A 22,346-nucleotide genomic window follows, 5' to 3' on the forward strand; every position below is an offset into this window, starting at 1 on the left:
TCTGGCCTCGCAGACCCTGGTTCGCCGAGATCCCCCAACTCCTCATGGAAGTCCCAGTGAGTCTACCGGACAAGCCCCACCTACTGTCCCAGAGACAGGGAACTCTCTCCCACCCAGACATCAAGGGGTTACAATTAGTTGCCTGGAGGCTGTCCGGTCTTCCCTACGACAGAGAGGCTTTTCAGAAGCAGCTGCCGCGATGGCAGCCGACGCTAGAAGGGGAACGACCGCAGCGACTTACGATTCCCGTCTGCGGAAGTTCGACCAATGGTGCCGACCGAGACAGATACTGCTGCCTGCTGCCTCTGTGACACAGATAGCCGAGTTCCTCCTCTCACTCTTCGGAGAAGGGAAACAAGTCTCCACTATCAGGAATTACAGGTCGGCCATCGCTGCCATCCACCAGGGCTTCCCAGATGGCTCCACACTGAGCAATAACCCGTACATTGCACAACTCATCAAAGGCATGGCGAATCGTCGCCCACAGATCAGACGGCTGGCCCCCTCCTGGGGACTCTCAGCAGTGTTACATGCCCTGGCAGGACCACCATACGAACCAATGGCTAACGCCTCCCTGGCTGCCCTCACAAAAAAGACACTCTTCCTCGTCGCAGTTGCGTCAGCAAGAAGGAGGAGTTGCCTCCACGCCCTATCCACCAAGCAGAATCACATCAGATTTGAGGGCCACGGGGTGAGGATGGTTCCAGACCCGTCATTTATTGCAAAGAACCAGACCTTGACCTTCTTGCCAGGAGACATTTTCATCCCGGAAATTAAGACCATGTCATCAGTAGCCGAGGACAAACGATGGTGTCCAGTCAGGGCACTGAAGTGGTACCTGAACAAGACAGAGAAGTTAAGACAATCAACTTCTCTCTTCATCATACCACGACCACCCTACGCAGCGGCCTCCAAAGACACTCTATCCAGGTGGCTAGTAGAGATCATACGCCCGTTCACATCGGGGACCTCCCGACCAAGGGCTCACGACGTCAGAGGGGTCGCGGCCTCTACAGCCCTATTCGCCGGCATCCCGGTAGAGGACATACTCAAAGCAGCAGCGTGGAAAACTCCAACTACGTTCGTCGCCTGCTACTTGACCGACACTTTACACGCCGAAGCGGCATTTGGTAGCGCGGTGATGCGAGGTCCGGTGGGTAACAGGTCCCACCCCTCGGGCCTCCCACCATCGGGCAGTGCCACTCGGTGCTAAGGTTGTGAGGAGACAGGTAAGCGAGGAGCGAAGTAAATATTCCAAAACTTACTGGTTTGGATATTTACGAGTGACGAGCTTACCTGTCTCCATTCCCGCCTCCCTCCCCCGAGAGGGTGGTGGGACACAGCCGGACGGAGGAGCGGTCGCTCGACTTGACTCATGACTCCGAGCTTCACACCAGATAGACAGAACCACCATCCACCAGAGAGCCATCGACTATGTCTATCGGTGAGTGTACCTATGTGTTTCCGTATGCGTTTGCGTACATAGTCTTCCACTTACGTTCTCACCTAAGTTGATCTAAGGGTAACAAGTGGCGGACCGTAAATCTTTAGGCTCCTTGTTAGTGTAAGGGGTAGTTCCGCCTGCAGGGTTCAGGAGAGTGTCCCCCCTTCCCGCTGCGCCGGGGAGGGTTACACTCCCCCCTGCTAAGAAGGCGTCAGTGAATTTTTTGTTAGGGGTTCACTTTGGGAAGTTAACTCGACGGGGGTCGTTGGGGGTGGCCAGACCTTGCCACCCCCACTCCCGTGTCCGTGAGGCCACTCTTTAGGAATGGTCTCATGAGAAAGGAGGAGGGACCGGAAGGGGGGTCCGGTCATAGAGGGCGCACAGTGTTATTTATTTACCAGGACTTTATAGGCACGGTAGAATGAGGTGCTAAGGTTGTGAGGAGACAGGTAAGCTCGTCACTCGTAAATATCCAAACCAGTAAGTTTTGGAATTTATATTTAAAATTACTTGAAAATAAAGTACCGACAGATAGTTAAATGATCTTCCCAACTAGTTTTTCTTTTAGCGTCTGGTACATTAAAACAACACTTTCCTACCGTTTGAGTATTGATCAAATATTCACAGGGAGTGCATTCTATGCACTGCAGAAGTGTGAAATATGTTATTCAACTTGGAGACACAATTAAGATTGTCATTTCCATGGCAACCCTTTCCACAGACTTGTGATTTAATTGGGCGTTACAGAAGCGGTCTTGCTGGTTGATTACAAATTGCCGATGCCTTGAGTATTAGGCATAGCCACTTGATACTTTATGTTTAGATTACCCTTGTCCACAGTTTATATTGTGCGGCCATGCTGTTGATAACGTATGTGTATTGTCTATAGCTGCTTAGGTGTGACATGCATTATGATATTTCAAATTTTCAAGAGAATTGAGCAATTACCTTTTGAGTCAAAACAATAGCACAGTAGAAATTGTTGTTCTTTAAAGGAACTATGATGTGGCAATGTGATGATTGCATAATAACTAAAGTGTTTTTGGTTAATATTTGCAACAATAATGATGTCAAACTTGTAAACTTCTATGTCATTATGTGACAGCAATTTTGTGTGAACATGATGGCTTTGGATCACATTATTACTTTACATGTAGCCTTCTGTTGTCTGATTTGGCATACTCCTTATAAATGCTCCATTGACTTATGCTAAATTGGCAAAAATTATAAAATTTTGCTCTTGATAATAGCTACCCCCGCAAAGGAAATTTTATTTTGACCAATGAAAAGGAACATATATACTAAGCATCCAGGTGAAATTTGCATGCAACTCCTTCATTTGTTTTGGAGATTATGTCACACTCTGTACCATAATGGGTGAACTTGGAGCAAATTGTTGCAATGTCATAGTTGAACACTGACAGTAAATGTTTTCTTTGTTTTTTTTATTTACTTGTATTTAATGTATCATCCTATTGCTTAGACCTTGGATTGGAATAAGGTTCAAATCTTGCTCTAGGGGATATGAAGTTATCAACACCCAGTGACTGTAATGTACTCATATCTTAATATATCCCACTTTCAAAGAAGAAAATTGCATGTACAATTCAGAAGAAAAACAGAACAAATTTGGCAGAGTGCATCTATGACATCAAAACTATTTGCTTCAAATTTAGTTTTGGTACAAAGCATGTTAACTTCAGATGTTGTATCATCTCAGACACAATACATAGGAGTTGAAGGCAAATTTCACCAGGCTGCTTAGAATACGTTCCTTTGTCAACAAAAGCACTTTCCCCTGGACTCGGACTATTTAGATTCTTAAAAAGGAACCCAAGTTTTTTGTGAGATGCAATCAAGCCTCTTTACTAATTACTTACCGCTGTACACAATTTCCTATATATGCTACTCTTTGAAGGCTTAAAAGGATGTTGAGTTGCCTCGACCATATCCCCAATATTGGCATCACATGTACTTTCCATTTATGCACTTCATCACCCAAGCCTCACAAAGAGCTGAGATCTGTTTGGTAACAATTGAAAGACAGGCCTCGTTGACTATGTGTTTTCTGAGCATTAGTGCCCACTAAGTCTTATGTACAGTGTTATATGGTCTCATAAACTGTCCATTCTTGAAGTATTGACAGGTATTAAGAAAGCCTGTCGTAAATATGGAAACCAGGTGATTTGTTTAACTACCAATGGAAGCTTTTCATATTCACCTAGTCGTAGAAACACAAACTCATTATTCTCTTGCTACTCTTTATTTAATTGAGTCTTCAGCCCTCACTAAACTTGTAAGATGCACTTTTGGGTCATATTTTCAAAGGTTAATTTACACTTTGTTTTAATTTTGCACAGTTGTGTTTCCACTTCATAGGAGTCACTGACATTTCTATATTTGATGAAAACGTTAGGAAAGACTTCTACACTGCTACTGACAAGTGTGCTCTTCTAGCAGTTTTGATATTAGGATATTGTAAATATTGCTGGTACTAAAATTACATGCATGACTTGATGAAGCAAATCCAATGCAGCTTTGTCGCAATGTCAATGAAGTAAAATGCAGCCATTTTCTATCAGTAATTAGCATAATAATCAGCAGCGTATCTTCGTGACCATTATTTTAACCTCTCAATGTTAATCTGGATCCATACACATTGCAGCCTTTTTGCATTGATATCCAGAACTTTATCATACTATAGAGGTTTATTGATAATGACTCAAACATACAGTACTGTACAACAAACTTAGTATGAAACGCAGTAAAGACTGAGATATGCATTTGGATACCACATAACAAGAATAGCCTTTAAGTTAATGGTGTTTGTATGGTAAATCCTGTATAGTGAAATGCACTTAACAAAATATAGAATTTGCAAATGAGTCATGTAGGCCTATACAGTACTTGATATCAGTGGGACTATTCTAGTAATCATAAGAGTAATGTTGGACACATAAAATAGAAGCATCACTACTGAAAATGCCTTTTGAGGTTTAATACCATATGCCAGTCTCCTTGCTATGTCAATACCAATGTATTCTATCCAGCCAGGGTTTATCTACACTGCACCACTCAAAATGCAGTAACATGCATCTGAAAGCAAAACGATTTTGTTTGCTTTACTTCCAAGATAGAACTGCACTTAATTAAAATTCTATCGCGGAGATCAGCACATTGCTCAAGGCTTTCACTCTTTGAGTAGTTACAGTAAGTAGTATCAAATATGTTAATTGGTGATTGCCAAAGTCTGGCAGATTTAGGCTAATGTAAGCTCTTGGATTCAATTTCAATTATTTTGTTCTTATGAACCAAATTCACTCCTCATCTGTGTTCCTCTGCAGTTGGCATGAGCATGGAGGTAAAAACAGTCTGTTTTTACCTCCATGGCATGAGAGAGGATCTACTGTAGTCTCGATGACTGGATGGTTTGAGATCAATATTTGTGGTTTGTACCCATAGGATGTAGCTCTGTTATTGGTCTGATGGCAATAGAAAGTATGATATAGTTATAAGTCACTCATTACATAGTTTAACTCTTCAAATCTGTTCATCTGATTCGAGGGTTCAGGCCAAAGGAAACATTTTAATATAGGTAAAGCCATGGGCGGCGATCATGGGGGGGGGACGGGGGCACATGTCCCCCCCAATATTTTAGGTGGGGGGGATATAGTATCTAATTTCCCCCCCAATATTTGGTGGCATAGTTTTTTTTAGCATATTTTTTGTATTTTTTTATGATATAGCTAGTAATTTCAAAATAGAAAATGCTTAGATGCAACTTACAAGGCCTGGAAGTGCCATTTCCAGCGATCTGGTACGCATTTCCGGCCGAAATTTTCTTTTGCGCTTCGCGCCAACTTATGGTTGCGCTACGCTTAGATTGTTTGCCTACAAGCTTCGCCCCTCCCTTTGCAAATCCCTCGCAAGGCGCCTGTCTAACCGTGTCACAATTTGTTACTATATATGTGACCGAAAGTAGTTTTTACTTTTGTTCGAATTCGAATTCGAAATGAATAGCTAGACGGACCGCATCCGTAATGAAATTTGGTTTGCCGATGAAAAAGGAAAATGGGGCTGTAGCAAAAAAAAATATATATATATATATTTATATATACATGGGCGGCGATTATGGGGGGGAGGGACGGGGGACATGTCCCCCCAATATTTTAGGTGGCGGATATACGGTAGTATCTAATAATACTAATTTCCCCCCAATAATTGGTGGCATATATTTTTTGTGGCTATAAATAGAAAATAATGCGTGAGATTATTTATCCAAATCATATTTGGCGGTGGCTAAAACTTCATCCAACACATGCTGCATGACGTAAATGACTCTTCGTGGTCGTTTCTGTGACATGTGACCGTATAGCAAGTTGTCACTCATGATTGTTATCATAATGTCTGTACATCTCTTGTGTATGAGTGTAAGTACGTACAATCATACATATGATCCACATCGATATGGGTTCACTGGGTTCCCATTTGGCCTGTTTCCTACAAGATTTCTAACCGCAGGATCGTAGCCAAGGGAGGGGGGCGAAGGATGGAGACCGCCCCCCCTTGGAGCATATGTTTTTGGTATTTTTTTTATGATATCGAAGTTTATAGTAGCCGTTATAAGAGGTTTCAATATTTGTACACCAATAAATTAACTGTGTCTGAATTTTCGAAAATTCCTTGACCAACATTCTTCATCATAGTTCCCTCTACTTGTGCAATTTTGACCGGTCTGTTAGGGGTTGAAGGGGGTTTATCTATATTGGTTGTCAATAGATGAAATTTTGTGCAACATTATGGGTATGTTTTGAAGTGAATTTATTATTCAAATTCTGAACAAATAATGGGCTAAAAACCTTGAAAAGTGGGGCTGACGGGTATTGTGGGGCATTACGTAGAATTACCTACAAAAGCAATGATCCACAGGAGATGCGATGAGGTCGAACATGATGTGTGACTGGTGACAATCTTGAAAAAGGTTATGAATGAAAAAAAACTATTGGAGAAAACTTGGTTCTCAGGCAAAAGTGTACATCTGGTTGGTCATTTTCAAGCCCGAGAAGTGCCATTTCCGAAGATCTGGGTGGCTATCAAAACCAGAAATTTTCTTGTATACTGCGCGCCAACCAGTGGCGCTCCGCTTTGATAGCAATTCTTCTGCACCCAAGCAAATGCCCCCCCCAATATTTGAAACTAATCGCCGCCAATGGGTAAAGCAATGCTTGAATTGTTTTTATTTTTAGCAAACATGAATGAAAAACAGCTATAGATATGTGATGTAGTTTATGAATGATACTGTACATATTGAAAACTTATTATAATTAAATGCTTGAATTTTTTGTTCCATTAAAACTCAATCACTACAAAAAAAAGAAGCATTTACTTCGGGTGAAGTTTCTCATCAAGTTGGTAGCAAATACTGTATTGTAGTTTAGTTTAGAGTCCCATGTATCAGGAAGCCTTACAGTAGCTTATTTGAGACCCTATCCGTGTTAATAGATCATGTATGATTAGCGGCTTATTTCCATAAGTGTTCAGAAGATAACGAGGCAGGGCTGTAAATTCGCTCCCATTCCTGCTCGGGACCATTTAACATCCCCATCGGATGGATGAGAGTGTTTGCCCCAGCATCTGACCACTTTCTAAAATACTGAGGTAGGCAAAGGCACCCCATTAGAAATCACTGCAGTGCAGCCATGAGGAACAAAGTTGTTTCGAAACCAAATGAAGAACAGAATAAACCCCTTTCCCCAAGTTCACAAACCAGAAATACCAATTCCACACAAGACTCCACACATCAACACTGCACTACGATTTTGAATAGGTCAAGAGAATCTGGTTCCTGATGGAATTTTGATCCTGGAACCTAAGGATTGTGAGGCGGACACTCTAACGGCTGAACCAAGCCTTTGCCTATTCTAGGCAAGGCTTGTTACAATCCTTGTAACATTAAATTCACCATTAATTGACCCCTTTGTATGAAATTCAGAATTCTGGTAATTATGAAACTTAAAAAGAAAGCATTTTGTTGTAACCCCTTCCCTTGCATCAACTAAGGGGTCTGCTGGGTAGCTCAGGCAGTAGAACAGACGTCACTATATCCTAGAATCCTACGAATCTTGTACAGTACATAGTAGAAAAGATTTCTTTGCCTTTTTAAATTTGAATTTAAAATGTCACAGACTATTTCTAAGTACTGCTTTAAAGCTTAAGTACACTCTATTTGTATGTGTTTGGGAAAGTCAGTTCCCTTTCTCCAAAAGTTTGAAAGGAAATTAACAATTGGCACTTGGTTTATACTGTAAGCGCTTTCTCATTTATAATAAAAATTGTAATTGTTTATACATCTATAAAGCTGGGCGGGTTTCACCATTAAAGAAGTAAGAAATAAGATGAGTATCCAAGCATATAGAAATTTTGAAATATTAGGCCATTGCTTCAAATGTTTGCATAAAGTTTTCACAAGTACTGTCAAGTCCAAAGTGTAATTGTGCATGGTCAAGTGTTTGGCAAATGAACTTTAAATTATCAGCTTGAGATGTTTGCATTCTTGGTAAGCACACATATTCTAGTTGATCTGCTATAAAAATTGTTCAGATTGGAAACCAAGATTCTCCTAACTGGAAGTGGCATATCTTCTCAATATTACAATGCCCAGTGTGGGAAGTCTCCATAATTTCTACTAAGAGTATTTTAGGTGCAGGTGCAGGTTTGATTCCCAAATTTCATTTTACATGTCTCTTACTGATCATCTTTGGTGTGGTATAGCATCTCAGATTTTATGAGTGATAATTCAAGGAAAAATAATCAAGGAAATTTTCATTTTATCACTGTGCATGTTGTAATCATAACAGTTTTAAAGCCAATATGCTTGAGATACAAAAATGTACAACTGTTTTTATGAGCTCTTGGTCTTCATTAATTAGCAACCAGAGATCAAGACATTGATACATGGATTTCACAGCTAGAAGAGTCATGTCATGTGATATTCATTGACAATATTGTATTTGCCCCTGTATAGATTTGACATTAACTTTGTAGTTATAGACTATTTTATTGTGTGCTCTTGAGTTACAGGAAATTCAGAAGTTTATTTGAATTCTGCGTTCTCTGTTGAGTTATAACTTTGTGTAGTGTTTGGTATGGAATCTCTAACATTTTATCTTCAACTCTCGCTTGTACATCTGCCTGGAGTTCAGCCACATGCTCGCTGTCATCCATTCTATACAGCACAGTGCATTGTGCCACATAATTTAATGCTCTGTGAATTCAGTCTGATTAAATCATGCCTTCATTTACTTGTGAACTAATCTCTCGTGAGTCCCTCCTATCTTAGATTTCGTTCTTAACCAATCAGCTTGCCGCAATTCCCACGAGAATGATATAAACAGCATCCTTTGAGATAAGACATTACAGAGATCTCTTCAGACTTCAGAAGCAAGCATTATTCTATCAGTCTTAAATTAAAGTTAGACAATTTAGAAACATAATCTGATTGCTGTCAAAGTATGAATGGTTTTCACCAAATATTGGATATCTGATTAATGTAGAAGACTATGAATAAATTAAGTTTTCAGAGTCTGTGTATCACAAACAATTTGCTGTGTAGTGATAAATCAAACAGAGTTATAGCAATATTTCATACATTAATTTTAGTAACAAAAAAATGCCTGCTTAATTTGTAATGCTTTCATTGAACTGTGTTAATTTTGCATTGTTATAACTTTCATTTCACTTTTTTCTTACTGTATACAGGTTAAATGAGAGTCATCCTGATCTGATTTAGCATTCACCATTTTACCATGGGGGAGTTCATATCTGGTGGCGGTATGGATAGGTGGACATGTCCTAATGATCGTCAGCTTGCATTAAGGGCAAAGTAAGTTTAATGTTCTTCCTCCCTGAAATATCAGCTTCATTGTGGAGAAGGTAACATTTACTTAAATGTTTCTGTTTGTTTACATATGTATTAGTATGATTGGAATCAATATTGTGTTGCTTTTAGACTTTGGTCAACTACAGTAACTGTAGTACAATTCAGAATGAAACTCTTCTATGACTTTAGCTCACAAACTTTTCAAAAACAAAAATGACTTATTGTCACTTTGTGTTACCATACATTGAAAAAGATGAACTATGGTCTACTTAATGCCATACTCCACAGGGTACTCACAACTATGAAGAGAGCTTAACTATATTTTGGGGGCTTTTACACTAGATCCGGATCAGATCTTGACATCAGGATATGAGTCTGATGTCGGGATCACGGCTGTAGTGTAAACGCAGTTCAGATCCGGATCTGATCCTGCTATTTTGATGCTAGCAGAGACCAGGATGTGATCCGCATGACTCATTTCCAATCCAATTTTTTTTTTACCAACATCCGGTGAATAATGGGGGAGGATCAGAGTATGACTCAAGTGTAAATGGGTCCGGATCAATGCATAAGTTTACCCCATGGAGGGATGATCGTCTGATAACATTAGGGGATCTGATACGGATCTAATGTAAAAGCACCCTTTGAGATTAGATGCAGATAGACAGAGTAACCTTTGTTGGCAGATGGAGTACTCAGGTTTAGGTAGATTAGACTGTACAGGGGGTGTTAGAGTGATAAGAGTAGGTAGAGTACCCATGGGCAGTGATGTAGTGCAGGTTAACAGACAGTACTCATTGTAGGTAAATAGATTGCACAGGGTCTGGTAGAGTGGTAAGAGTAGGTAGAGTACTCATGGGCAGTGATGTAGTGCAGGTTAATAGACAACTACTCATTGTAGGTAAATAGATTGCACAGGGTCTGGTAGAGTGGTTAGAGAAGGTAGAGTAGGTAGAGTGCTCATGGGCAGTGATGTAGTGCAGGTTAACAGACAGTACTCATTGTAGGTAAATAGATTGCACAGGGACTGGTAGAGTGGTTAGAGAAGGTAGAGTAGGTAGAGTACTCATGGGCAGTGATGTTGTGCAGGTTAACAGACAGTACTCATTGTAGGTAAATAGATTGCACAGGGTCTGGTAGAGTGATAAGAGTAGGTAGAGTACCCATGGGCAGTGATGTTGTGCAGATTAACAGACAGTACTCATTGTAGGTAAATAGATTGCACAGGGACTGGTAGAGTGATAAGAGTAGGCAGAGTAGGTAGAGTACCCATGGGCAGGGATGTTGTGCAGGTTAACAGACAGTACTCATTGTAGGTAAATAGATTGCACAGGGTCTGGTAGAGTGGTAAGAGTAGGTAGAGTACTCATGGGCAGTGATGTAGTGCAGGTTAACAGACAACTACTCATTGTAGGTAAATAGATTGCACAGGGAATGGTAGAGTGGTTAGAGAAGGTAGAGTACTCATGGGCAGTGATGTAGTGCAGGTTAACAGACAACTACTCATTGTAGGTAAATAGATTGCACAGGGTCTGGTAGAGTGGTAAGAGTAGGTAGAGTACTCATGGGCAGTGATGTAGTGCAGGTTAACAGACAACTACTCATTGTAGGTAAATAGATTGCACAGGGTCTGGTAGAGTGGTAAGAGTAGGTAGAGTACTCATGGGCAGTGATGTAGTGCAGGTTAACAGACAACTACTCATTGTAGGTAAATAGATTGCACAGGGTCTGGTAGAGTGGTAAGAGTAGGTAGAGTACCCATGGGCAGTGATGTTGTGCAGGTTAACAGACAGTACTCATTGTAGGTAAATAGATTGCACAGGGTCTGGTAGAGTGATAAGAGTAGGTAGAGTACCCATGGGCAGTGATGTTGTGCAGGTTAACAGACAGTACTCATTGTAGGTAAATAGATTGCACAGGGACTGGTAGAGTGATAAGAGTAGGCAGAGTAGGTAGAGTACCCATGGGCAGTGATGTTGTGCAGGTTAACAGACAGTACTCATTGTAGGTAAATAGATTGCACAGGGTCTGGTAGAGTGGTAAGAGTAGGTAGAGTACTCATGGGCAGTGATGTAGTGCAGGTTAACAGACAACTACTCATTGTAGGTAAATAGATTGCACAGGGAATGGTAGAGTGGTTAGAGAAGGTAGAGTAGGTAGAGTACTCATGGGCAGTGATGTAGTGCAGGTTAACAGACAGTACTCATTGTAGGTAAATAGATTGCACAGGGTCTGGTAGAGTGGTTAGAGAAGGTAGAGTAGGTAGAGTACCCATGGGCAGTGATGTAGTGCAGGTTAACAGACAGTACTCATTGTAGGTAAATAGATTGCACAGGGTCTGGTAGAGTGGTTAGAGAAGGTAGAGTAGGTAGAGTACTCATGGGCAGTGATGTAGTGCAGGTTAACAGACAGTACTCATTGTAGGTAAATAGATTGCACAGGGTCTGGTAGAGTGGTTAGAGAAGGTAGAGTAGGTAGAGTACCCATGGGCAGTGATGTAGTGCAGGTTAACAGACAGTACTCATTGTAGGTAAATAGATTGCACAGGGTCTGGTAGAGTGGTTAGAGAAGGTAGAGTAGGTAGAGTACTCATGGGCAGTGATGTAGTGCAGGTTAACAGACAGTACTCATTGTAGGTAAATAGATTGCACAGGGTCTGGTAGAGTGGTTAGAGTAGGTAGAGTAGGTAGAGTACCCATGGGCAGTGATGTTGTGCAGGTTAACAGACAGTACTCATTGTAGGTAAATAGATTGCACAGGGTCTGGTAGAGTGGTAAGAGTAGGTAGAGTACTCATGGGCAGTGATGTAGTGCAGGTTAACAGACAACTACTCATTGTAGGTAAATAGATTGCACAGGGTCTGGTAGAGTGGTTAGAGAAGGTAGAGTAGGTAGAGTGCTCATGGGCAGTGATGTAGTGCAGGTTAACAGACAGTACTCATTGTAGGTAAATAGATTGCACAGGGTCTGGTAGAGTGGTTAGAGAAGGTAGAGTAGGTAGAGTACTCATGGGCAGTGATGTAGTGCAGGTTAACAGACAGTACTCATTGTAGGTAAATAGATTGCACAGGGACTGGTAGAGTGATTAGAGAGGGTAGAGTAGGTAGAGTACTCATGGGCAGTGATGTAGTGCAGGTTAACAGACAGTACTCATTGTAGGTAAATAGATTGCACAGGGTCTGGTAGAGTGGTTAGAGAAGGTAGAGTAGGTAGAGTACTCATGGGCAGTGATGTAGTGCAGGTTAACAGACAGTACTCATTGTAGGTAAATAGATTGCACAGGGACTGGTAGAGTGATTAGAGAGGGTAGAGTGCTCAGTGACTGTAGAGACAGTGATGTACTGCAGGTAGACTGCAGGTATTTAATTGTTCAACTTGCTATTTAACATGGTAGTTAATAGTCATGTGGAGGTACAGTAGACATGATAACTTACTACAGTAGGTCTTTATGCTATGAGGGGCTCATGTCATGCACAAGTATTTCAGTCAAAGTATTAATGGGTAGACATGTGGTCATATGCATATCTCTAACATACCAGAAAGTCTGAAGTCTTTGATCAATACAGATAATAAATACACAAAGGTAGGTTTGTTTAACTCCAAATAAATTTAGGTTTATAAGACTTCCAATTTGCATATAATTTTTTTTTAATTTGCTTTGTCCTTTGTGGTGTTGGTGGCTAAGCTGTTACAACACCAAGCAAATAGTTTAGTGGAAGAAAACTGAAGGAGCAAATTCATTTGGTTTTGAACAATTTAATCGAACAAAACAGGATATTCAAAAAGAAACAGAAAAAAAGAGAAACTTCTGGACATCCTCTACCTACAGTAATCATGTGTTGGCTTTATTCCCAAATACTGTCTTCTCTGTGTGTGTAAATTAAAAGGATCACAACAAAGTATCTTTGGTACAATGAGAAAAATAGCTTGGCAGTCACAGATTTTACCAAAAGGTCAGAGATTAATTCTCTTTAAATTATGTTACAACACTAAATTTTGCTTCTTATAATTGGAAGTGGGTCTCAATGTCATGTGAAAATAAGATGCAAATGGTGCATGATCAAGTACTACCTGAGATATACTTTGATGGATTAAAGGGTATGTTGTAACTTTATTTGGTCCCTGCATAAGATGTGTGAATTCATTGATGCCATAATTTGTGTTAAATGTAGAACTCTGTTATCGATACCTAGATTTACTTCACACCTCGTTTACCTATTTGATAACAACCTAAAGATGGATTCGCATGTAAATAACATTTGCCACGCAGCATTTTATGCTCTTCATAAAATTGGTAGAATTGGTAGTTTCCTCGACAGACAAACAACTTAGCGTATGGTTCCTGCATTCATCTCCTCTGGATTAGATAACTGTAATAGTTTGCTGTTTGGTCTACCAGATCATCAATTGAGCAAATTACAACTTATTCAGAACTCTGCAGCCAGATTGGTCTCACTGTGTAGTCATGTCTCTCACATCACACCTATATCCTTAATGACCTTCATGCATGATAACTTGGTTAGAGGTTATATTACATGGCTTATGATAATATCCTATGTAGAGAGAGTAGCTACTCCAGGCTGAGGTATACGTTAGAGAAGTCACTTTGAGAAGGGGAGGTTGTATCAAGAGAAGGAAGGGCATTGACCGGAGAGGTCCGGACATATACCAACGGTAGCAAGCTGTGTGTGTATTTTCTGGGATCGATGGGGGTGTCTAACACTTCTTTTACACCTCATTCAAAACTAGGTCAGATTACCGGCATCAGACGTTTCTTTGTGCGCTAGTCTTCACTCACTCCCTTTAATAAGGCAGCACAATATTCATAACAGAGGAGTTTCCCATAAAGACCCCATACAATTTAACTTCTATTTACTTTGAATTCAGTATGTATTTCTTTTTAGGTAAATAGCAAATTCTAAATGTAAAGCAAACTTCTTTTATAAAAAGCAATCAATTTAATATTTGCAAAACCATGATGCCAAAAAATGATAAACTTCATAGCTTGTTAGTGCATAGCTTCTTAATGTAAACCATACACATTGAACATGTAAGTTTGATGTTCATGTGGATACGCAGCTAGTAGAACCCCATGTGTCAATCTTTTAACATAGACCTAGCTAGTGTGTGCCTGTGGGCACAATTAAAGATTTCATTTCCAAAAGCTGAATGTTTTTGTCTAAACTCCAGTTGCTCCTTCATTTATACCGGAATGGTGTCTACATATACATGCACACTATATATAACAGTGTAGTATCATGTGCACAAAGCAAAGTGGCATGAGTGATAGGAATTAACAAGTCACAGCTAATTGCAGTTACCATTGAAGTTTGCATATCAAGCATTTTGTTATCAAGGTAGAAAGTAAACAGACTCCATCCAACAATATACAGTACACCAAGCTGTCATGTGTGTACTTAGTCCATATGTTTTGTGTTATTAGTGTGTGCTTTCTGGTGTGTGAGTACTATGAGTATTCAATGAGTGTTCAATACCCTCCTCTGTGTATTTAATTACTTTGGATATAGATTGCCTGCGATATCATTGTTTTTGGTTCCTTGCTAAAAGCAAAGGAACCTATGTATTCAGGTTGGCGTGTGTGTGTCTGACGCTTTAGCTTGTATGCACGATAACTCAACAAGGGATTGACTGATCATGATCAAACTTGGTGGGTGGGTGGCCCATAGTGAATAGATGAACCCTATTGTTTTTGGTGCCCACAAAGGTGACCAAAGGTCAGTTATGGTCCAATAACCCAAAATACTAAAACTGCAATAACTCCCAGTGCCAATGTGCGACAAGGTTGATATTTTGGGACAAGTTGTGAACTGGTTAGGGAAACATTTTGAAACTTAACGGTCATGTGATCTGAGGTCACCAAAGGTCAATTAATGTTAAAAATCTAGTATTTTTGCGATAACTTGAGAATGAATTGTCCGTTAGGGTTGGGAGTTGCTTCAATGTAATCCAATTGTCGAACCACATCTGGGTGACCCTTGACCTCAATTTGACCTCTGGTGACCTTTAAGTGTTTTGGGGATTTTAACAGTTTCGATGCTATTTTCAGATGTCAAAGGTACCTTCCGATCATAAATATCGATAGGTTGACCCTGTGTGACCTTTGTGTGCGAACTAATATGGGGTCAAAGTTTTCGGTCGGAGTTAGGATGGCTGTACAGACTTGTCATGTTGATTTTTGGAATCAGCAGATCAAACTACATTTGAAACCAAGGTCAAAAGGTCAAAGGTCACATTAGAAAAAATGTGCCTAGTTTGGGAGAAAAAAGGCGAAAAAGAAAATGTTTGGTTTTGATGCTAGATTTGGATATCAAAGGTACCTTCCGATCAAAAATGTCAATAGGTTGACACCTGGGTGACCTTTGTGTGTAAAGTTATACAAGGTCAAAGTTAATTTTCAGACATTTAATGCAATAACTCCCAGTGCCAAGGTGTAACAAGGTTAATATTTTGGGACAAGTTGCAAATGGTATAGAGGAATATTTTCAAACTTAACGGTCATGTGATCCGAGGTCATCAAAGGTCAATTAATGTTAATAAACTAGTATTTTGGGTGAGAAAATGGGCAAAGAAAAAAATGTTTGAATTTTTACAGTTTTGATGCTATGTTCACGTCTCACCAATCAAAAATGTCAATAAGTTTACCCCAGGTGACCTTTGTGTGTGAAGTTATTTGAGGTCAAAGTTAATTTTCAGACATTTAGTGCAATAACTCCTAGTTCCAAGGTGTGACACGGTTGATATTTTGGGACAAGTTGCAAATGGTATAGGGGAATATTTTCAAGCATAACGGTCATGTGATCCGAGGTCACCAAAGGTCAATTAATGATAAAAAACTAGTATTTTTGCGATAACTTGAGAACGAATTGTCCGTTAGGGTTGGGAGTTGCTTCAATGTAATCCAATTGTGGACCCGCATCTGGGTGACCCTTGACCTCAATTTGACCTCTGGTGACCTTTTCATGTTTTGGGGATTTTTACAGTTTCGATGCTATTTTCAGATGTCAAAGGTACCTTCTGATCATAAATGTCAATAGGTTGATCCCCATGTGACCTTTGTGTGAAGTTATACGAGGCCAAAGTTAAAAAATATTAATGAGGTCACGGGTCAAACGTGAAAAACTCCCAAGTTGCAATAACTTGGCTACTATTAATTAGAATTTCGTCAAACTTGGTATGATGATATTGGTAGATAGTTTTCACACACTGATGTGTGTTGCAATTGATATCATGCATATTTATAAGGGGGGGGGCTAGCAATATTTCTTTATGAAAAGTTTGTATGCACAATAACTCAACAAGGGAATGACCAATCATTACCATACTTGGTGGATGGGTGGCCCATAGTAAGTAGATTAACCCTGTTGATTTTGGTGCTAATATCATGAATATTAATGAGGTCATGGGGTCAAACGTTAATACTCCAAATTGCAATTACTTGGCTACTATTAGTTACTGGTCGGAATTTCGTCAAACTTGGTATGATGATAATGATAGATAGTCTTCACACACTGATGTGTGTTGCAATTGATATCAGGGCTTAGCATTACTTTGGCAACAAAAGTTTGTGAGCATAAATTGCTGTTGTTGTATTAGGGCTTTGTTAGAAATTTTCCCTATGAATGGAACTAATGAACAGCAGCAAGGAACCATGAAATGTTTCATTCTGGTTTATTTCTTGTTGGAGGCAAAAGGAATCTATGTGATGGTGAAGGCTGTGTGCGTGCACGCTTGCGTTTGTGTATGTGACACTTGCTTGGTGGATTAAGTTCATACTTGGTATGTGGATCCATCCTATTGAGTGCAAGAAGCCTATTGTTTCCTGTGAAGTTCACAGGTCATTTGGGTCAACAGAGGTTAAAGTCTGACTTCAGTTCTGTTTAGTTCTGTGAAGGTGCTCTATAGATCTTCAAGGAAACATACCTGCAGGCATCCAGGTAATGAAATCTGCTTCAGAGTTCTTACTCTTGCTTTAAACATGCACCGAAACCTCCTATCAGTTTTCACCCTCTGAGCTTCAAGTGGTCAGCAGGAGAGACAATGTTGAGAAACTTGGGCCTTTTTTCAAAAATGTTTTACAGTGATATACAAACAATGTCATGTAACTCAACAACTGTTAAAGGGATATGCTAGCTCAAAATTCGTAAAATATGTCTATTTTTCAATAGGAAGACTGTTCTTTTGGGATATTGAAACATTTTGTTTTAAATTTCTATACTTTAAAATCCTTTTGAGTGAATGAAAAAGTTGATGCCGAACAAGGGATTGCTACAAATCATTTCTGGTTCTCACTTAATTCTTGGACAAATTGAAGTCACTTCCTCTACGTTATACAGAATAGTTATTTTGAATTTTGAGCAAATTGCGGCAAGAAATCACAAAGCTAACTGGCCTTCTGGTTGATTCCTTGCCGCAGGCAAAAGAACCAGGAAAAGTGTTTTTAGATGTGACAACCTTGTAAGTACAAATGTACATCTTGTTTGAAGTCCATATACTTGATGTATATAGATTAATTCACCTTAGTGGGTGCAAGAACCCTACAGAAATTGATGGTTAAAGGTTAAAAGAGGTTAATATCTGAACGCCTTAAAACAAGATAACCCCAAAAGTAACACGGAAGCTTGGCTGATCACTCATACTTTGCTTAAGGTAGCATACGCCCATTAAAAGCCCCGTTGACTTACACACTAAATCACAAAAGTAATGTGGTCTCTAAGTCTAGATAGAAGTTTTCACTAGCTATTAAAGGCTACCCATCACCAGATAGCTGACAAGTTGGCCTTTCATGGCACCAAAGTAACAATTTGATCAGAAGAAAAGAACTTCTAAAGCAAAACAAGATGGTGTTAAAACATTAAAGCCTCATTATGTATTTCATTAAAAACTTCACCAAATGGCTGTATTGATATGGACAGTGTTTTTGGTACTTAATATGTTCTAAATGATCTCACAATCATGAGGATATATGCTTTTTTGCCAAAATTCACAGATCATACAAATGATGCCAAGCATCGCTTTATTTACCAACAAAGTAATGATTCTTCTTCAAAACATTATTGGGTGCTTGCACACAAGCAAATGTCTTGACTTCAATACATTATATTGGAAAACAATGCAGTTCACACAGTGATGGATACATTACAATGCAGTCATGCATTCAACTGCCAGCGAAGATAGAGACCGTCAGATCTCTGCGAATGGGCCAACATATTGAAAAAGCATATGATCATGATTGTGCCATTATATACAAGTACAACACACATAGTAAGAAAAAAGATTGTTTAGACCTACAAGATTGCATGCACAATGAACCTTAACAGCTACACTGGTCATAACAACCATGACCACTGATAGCAATAGAGCAACTTCTGTGCTATTTACACACTATAGGTTGTTGCCTAGACAATATTTTGTATCACCTTCGTGAGCATTGCAAATTAAACAGAGTAAAACGTCTGTAAGGAATACTATAATTAATGCATGAGAGTGAAGGTAAAGGGCATAACTTGTACACTACATTTCTTTAACTGCCGTGTCCTTAGACAAAAGTAGCAAACCTCTAATCAAAATCATTTTCTTGTTAGCACAACCAGGTCCATTTAAAGGAATATAAGAAACTGACTGGTTGCCATAGAGGTGGCTTTTACTTGCTTTACAGATAAACACTTGCATAAAATAGTTTGGTATACCACAGGATTCATAGTAATACCACTCTCATAGCCAACAATCAAATGTACTTAATATCTATCTACATTAAATTCTTTGGTTGGAGGTACATTTTCCCTAAACCCAAGTAGTATCTATTAAAGTGTCGCAGAAATTTCCCTTGAAATCCCATTGACATTTCGAGAAACTCTCTGGACACAATTGTTTTTATTTTAGCAGTGCCTTTTAAAGCAACTTAGTTTATTGCACAGATGGAAATATCCACTGTGTGAACATCAGTTCTACCTTTAAGTTTATGGTGAAATTGACCAATCTAGCATTTTGCCGGTGGGTAAAGTTTAATGATGACAATATTCGGTCGACGCTAGTCTCTTTCACACATCTCCATTTCATAGAGAGAACCTAACTGGAATGAACAAATAGCTTATGAAAGGTGGGAGTGGTAGATACTTGAGATGGCTGATGTATTTAAATTGCTTTCTAATTTCAAAGCATGGGGGAGACTTGTTAATCTTTATTGGTTTCTCTCATCAAAACATAGCTTGAGCTTCTTTTAATGGAACAGTAGATTCAGGGCCTTCCCAGATCATTTTAAAGATTGTTATTGTTATTATTATCAAATCTTCAGATTAAAAGATTGTGACATTTTGATCACTCTCATAGTACACAAATTCCACTTACATTGGTCAAGTTTGGCCTTGAGTTGTATGTACAGTATGTATGTATTTTAGATCCTTCTGCAAGCAGGAACTTGCAAAGAAGCCTCATTGGCTTATGAAAGCCGCAAAAGTCAGCTCTTAGATTCATATTTAACGTCCATGATTATGAATTGTCAATTGTCAACAACTCTGTAACTGGACGACATACATTAATCTTAGAGTGACTCGAACCGTGGACCTTATGATTGGAAGGCACCAGCGTTAACCACTGAGCTAGCACTCAGTAAGTAAGATGTTGTAAGTTGTAAGATTTATGGACATTTTAACCTCAGAACACTGCAATAAAGTGATTTCATGCTTAGTTTTACTGACTATATTAGTACCCCCTGTTTTCTTCCTCTTTCACAATGCAAAGAGTGGTGAAAATTTGGTGCCAGCTCTTTAACTGTTTAAATTTTAAGCCGAAATGACTCACTGAATTCTAAGAAATTTGTTCGTAACCAATTAAGTTTCTGCCAGTGATATTAGAGGTCAAGTCACTAATAGCTAGCACTCTTAGGCAATCAAGTTCCATCTGTGCTGCATAGTGTCTATAATATGTTACATCTGTGCTGCATAGTGTCCATATGTTACATCTGTGCTGCATAGTGTCTATAATATGTTACATCTGTGCTGCATAGTGTCTATAATATGTTACATCTGTGCTGCATAGTGTCCATATGTTACATCTGTGCTGCATAGTGTCTATAATATGTTACATCTGTGCTGCATAGTGTCCATACGTTACATCTGTGCTGCATAGTGTCTATAATATGTTACATCTGTGCTGCATAGTGTCTATGTTACATCTGTGCTGCATAGTGTCTATAATATGTTACATCTGTGCTGCATAGTGTCCATATGTTACATCTGTGCTGCATAGTGTCCATATGTTACATCTGTGCTGCATAGTGTCCGTATGTTACATCTGTGCTGCATAGTGTCTATAATAAGTTACATCTGTGCTGCATAGTGTCTATATGTTACATCTGTGCTGCATAGTGTCCATATGTTACATCTGTGCTGCATACTGTAGTGTCCATATGTTACATCTGTGCATAGGCGTACGGGACCATTTCAGTTTGGGGGGGCAGAACTTTTTGTGCCCGAAAGTTCCCGTGACACTATCTAAGCGGAGCGCCACCATCGGTTGGCGCGTAGAGTACAAGAAAATTTTGGGCACACAATGCCTCTCAGATTGCCGGAAACGGCACTTCTGAGGCCTTGCAAGTTGCATCTAAACATTCTTTATTTTATAATCTCACGTTTTAGAAATTTACACTTCCCCAAAAATTTGGTATATTAGAAGAAGAAAAAATGGTAACATCACTTTGAAGGGGAAAAATGGGACAGTATATTTTTTAAGCTCCTATTTAGTTACCTTATTTATTATTTTAACACAGTACTCAGCTACCTCCAGAAAAACATACATTATTCAGCGACACGTAAGCGGGATAATGTCGCTGTGTCGGGTGAGACTGCAATTTGTCTCACAAAAAAGTATAAAATATAACAAAGAATATGATAAACCCGTACTTCTATGCTTGTAGGCACCCCCCACCATCCATGAAAAAGAAAATGTTTCTTCTATATACACTCATGTTGGGGATATCCAGGTCAAGGGCGGCGGAAGCACTTTTAATCTGGGGGGGCACCTACATCAAAGGGCACTTTGCAGAAATTTGATTGGACTGATGCAGCCCTATATTTAGTACCCTTTATAACTCTTATTGTATTATCTTATTTGTGTATACACATCACTCCATCAACGCCCCCCCCCCAAGGAAAATATGCATACTAGCACTGCAATATCCAATACGCAAATTGGGAAACAAGGAACAAGTTTTCTCTTGAGACAAAATGAGGTGAAATCATGCTAGTTGCTAATGTAGGAATCTTATGTTTGACCCACAGAAATTCATTAAAAGTCACGGGCTTAGCCAGGATTTGCAAAGTTGTATGCACGACTATCTGAGCGGAGCGCCACCATCAGTTGGCGCGGAGCGTACTATAAAAATTTTTGGTTTTACAAACCCCTCAGATGGCCGGAAACGGCCCTTCCCGAGTGTTCATTATGGTTCCCTGGCCTCTTGCTAACTTGAGGCACCTCAATTTTTATATAGAAAAAAGGCACATTTTTAACCTGAGGAAAAGTGGGGGGGGGACGTGCCCCTGTGCCCCCCGGTTCCGCCGCCCTTGGTCCAGGTAAACAATTGACTAGTTAGAAAAAAAATTGATCTTGCAAAAAGCTTGGTAGCCCAGATGAACTGCGCTTACGGTGGTGTTACACGGAAATATTCGGGCATAATGATGCTGAATAAAGAAAATCATGGAATTGTCGGGCAAAAATTTGAAAAAGATTCGGGCAAGCTACTGCATATTTATATTCCAGATGACAAGAAATTTGGGCAAAAGTCCTGAAAAATTCGGGCAGCCTAAAAAAAAAAATATATATATATATATATATTTTTTTTCTCCTCCTAGGCTGCCCGAATTTTTCAGGACTTTTGCCCGAATTTCTTGTCCTCTGGAAATTTGGGGGGGCAGTGTGCCCCCCCTGCCCCCCCGCCTTGTACGCCTATGCATCTGTGCTGCATAGTGTCTATAATATGTTACATCTGTGCTGCATAGTGTCTATAATA

At 39.6% G+C, this 22,346-nt stretch overlaps 1 protein-coding gene across 4 annotated transcripts in view; it reads left to right on the forward strand.

Moving 5' to 3' along the window:
• LOC139980700 (double C2-like domain-containing protein beta) overlaps positions 1-22,346 on the forward strand; it is an 83,084-nt gene that overhangs the window by 23,454 nt on the left and 37,284 nt on the right. For all 4 annotated transcript variants that reach the window (XM_071992543.1, XM_071992542.1, XM_071992545.1 and 1 more), the window contains exon 2: positions 9,203-9,326. In XM_071992543.1, the coding sequence (XP_071848644.1) occupies positions 9,250-9,326 (77 nt within the window). In that variant the 5' untranslated portion in view covers positions 9,203-9,249. The remainder of the gene's footprint in view (positions 1-9,202; positions 9,327-22,346) is intronic.

Source organism: Apostichopus japonicus, chromosome 15 (assembly GCF_037975245.1).
Source record: "Apostichopus japonicus isolate 1M-3 chromosome 15, ASM3797524v1, whole genome shotgun sequence".
NCBI lineage: Eukaryota > Metazoa > Echinodermata > Holothuroidea > Aspidochirotida > Stichopodidae > Apostichopus > Apostichopus japonicus.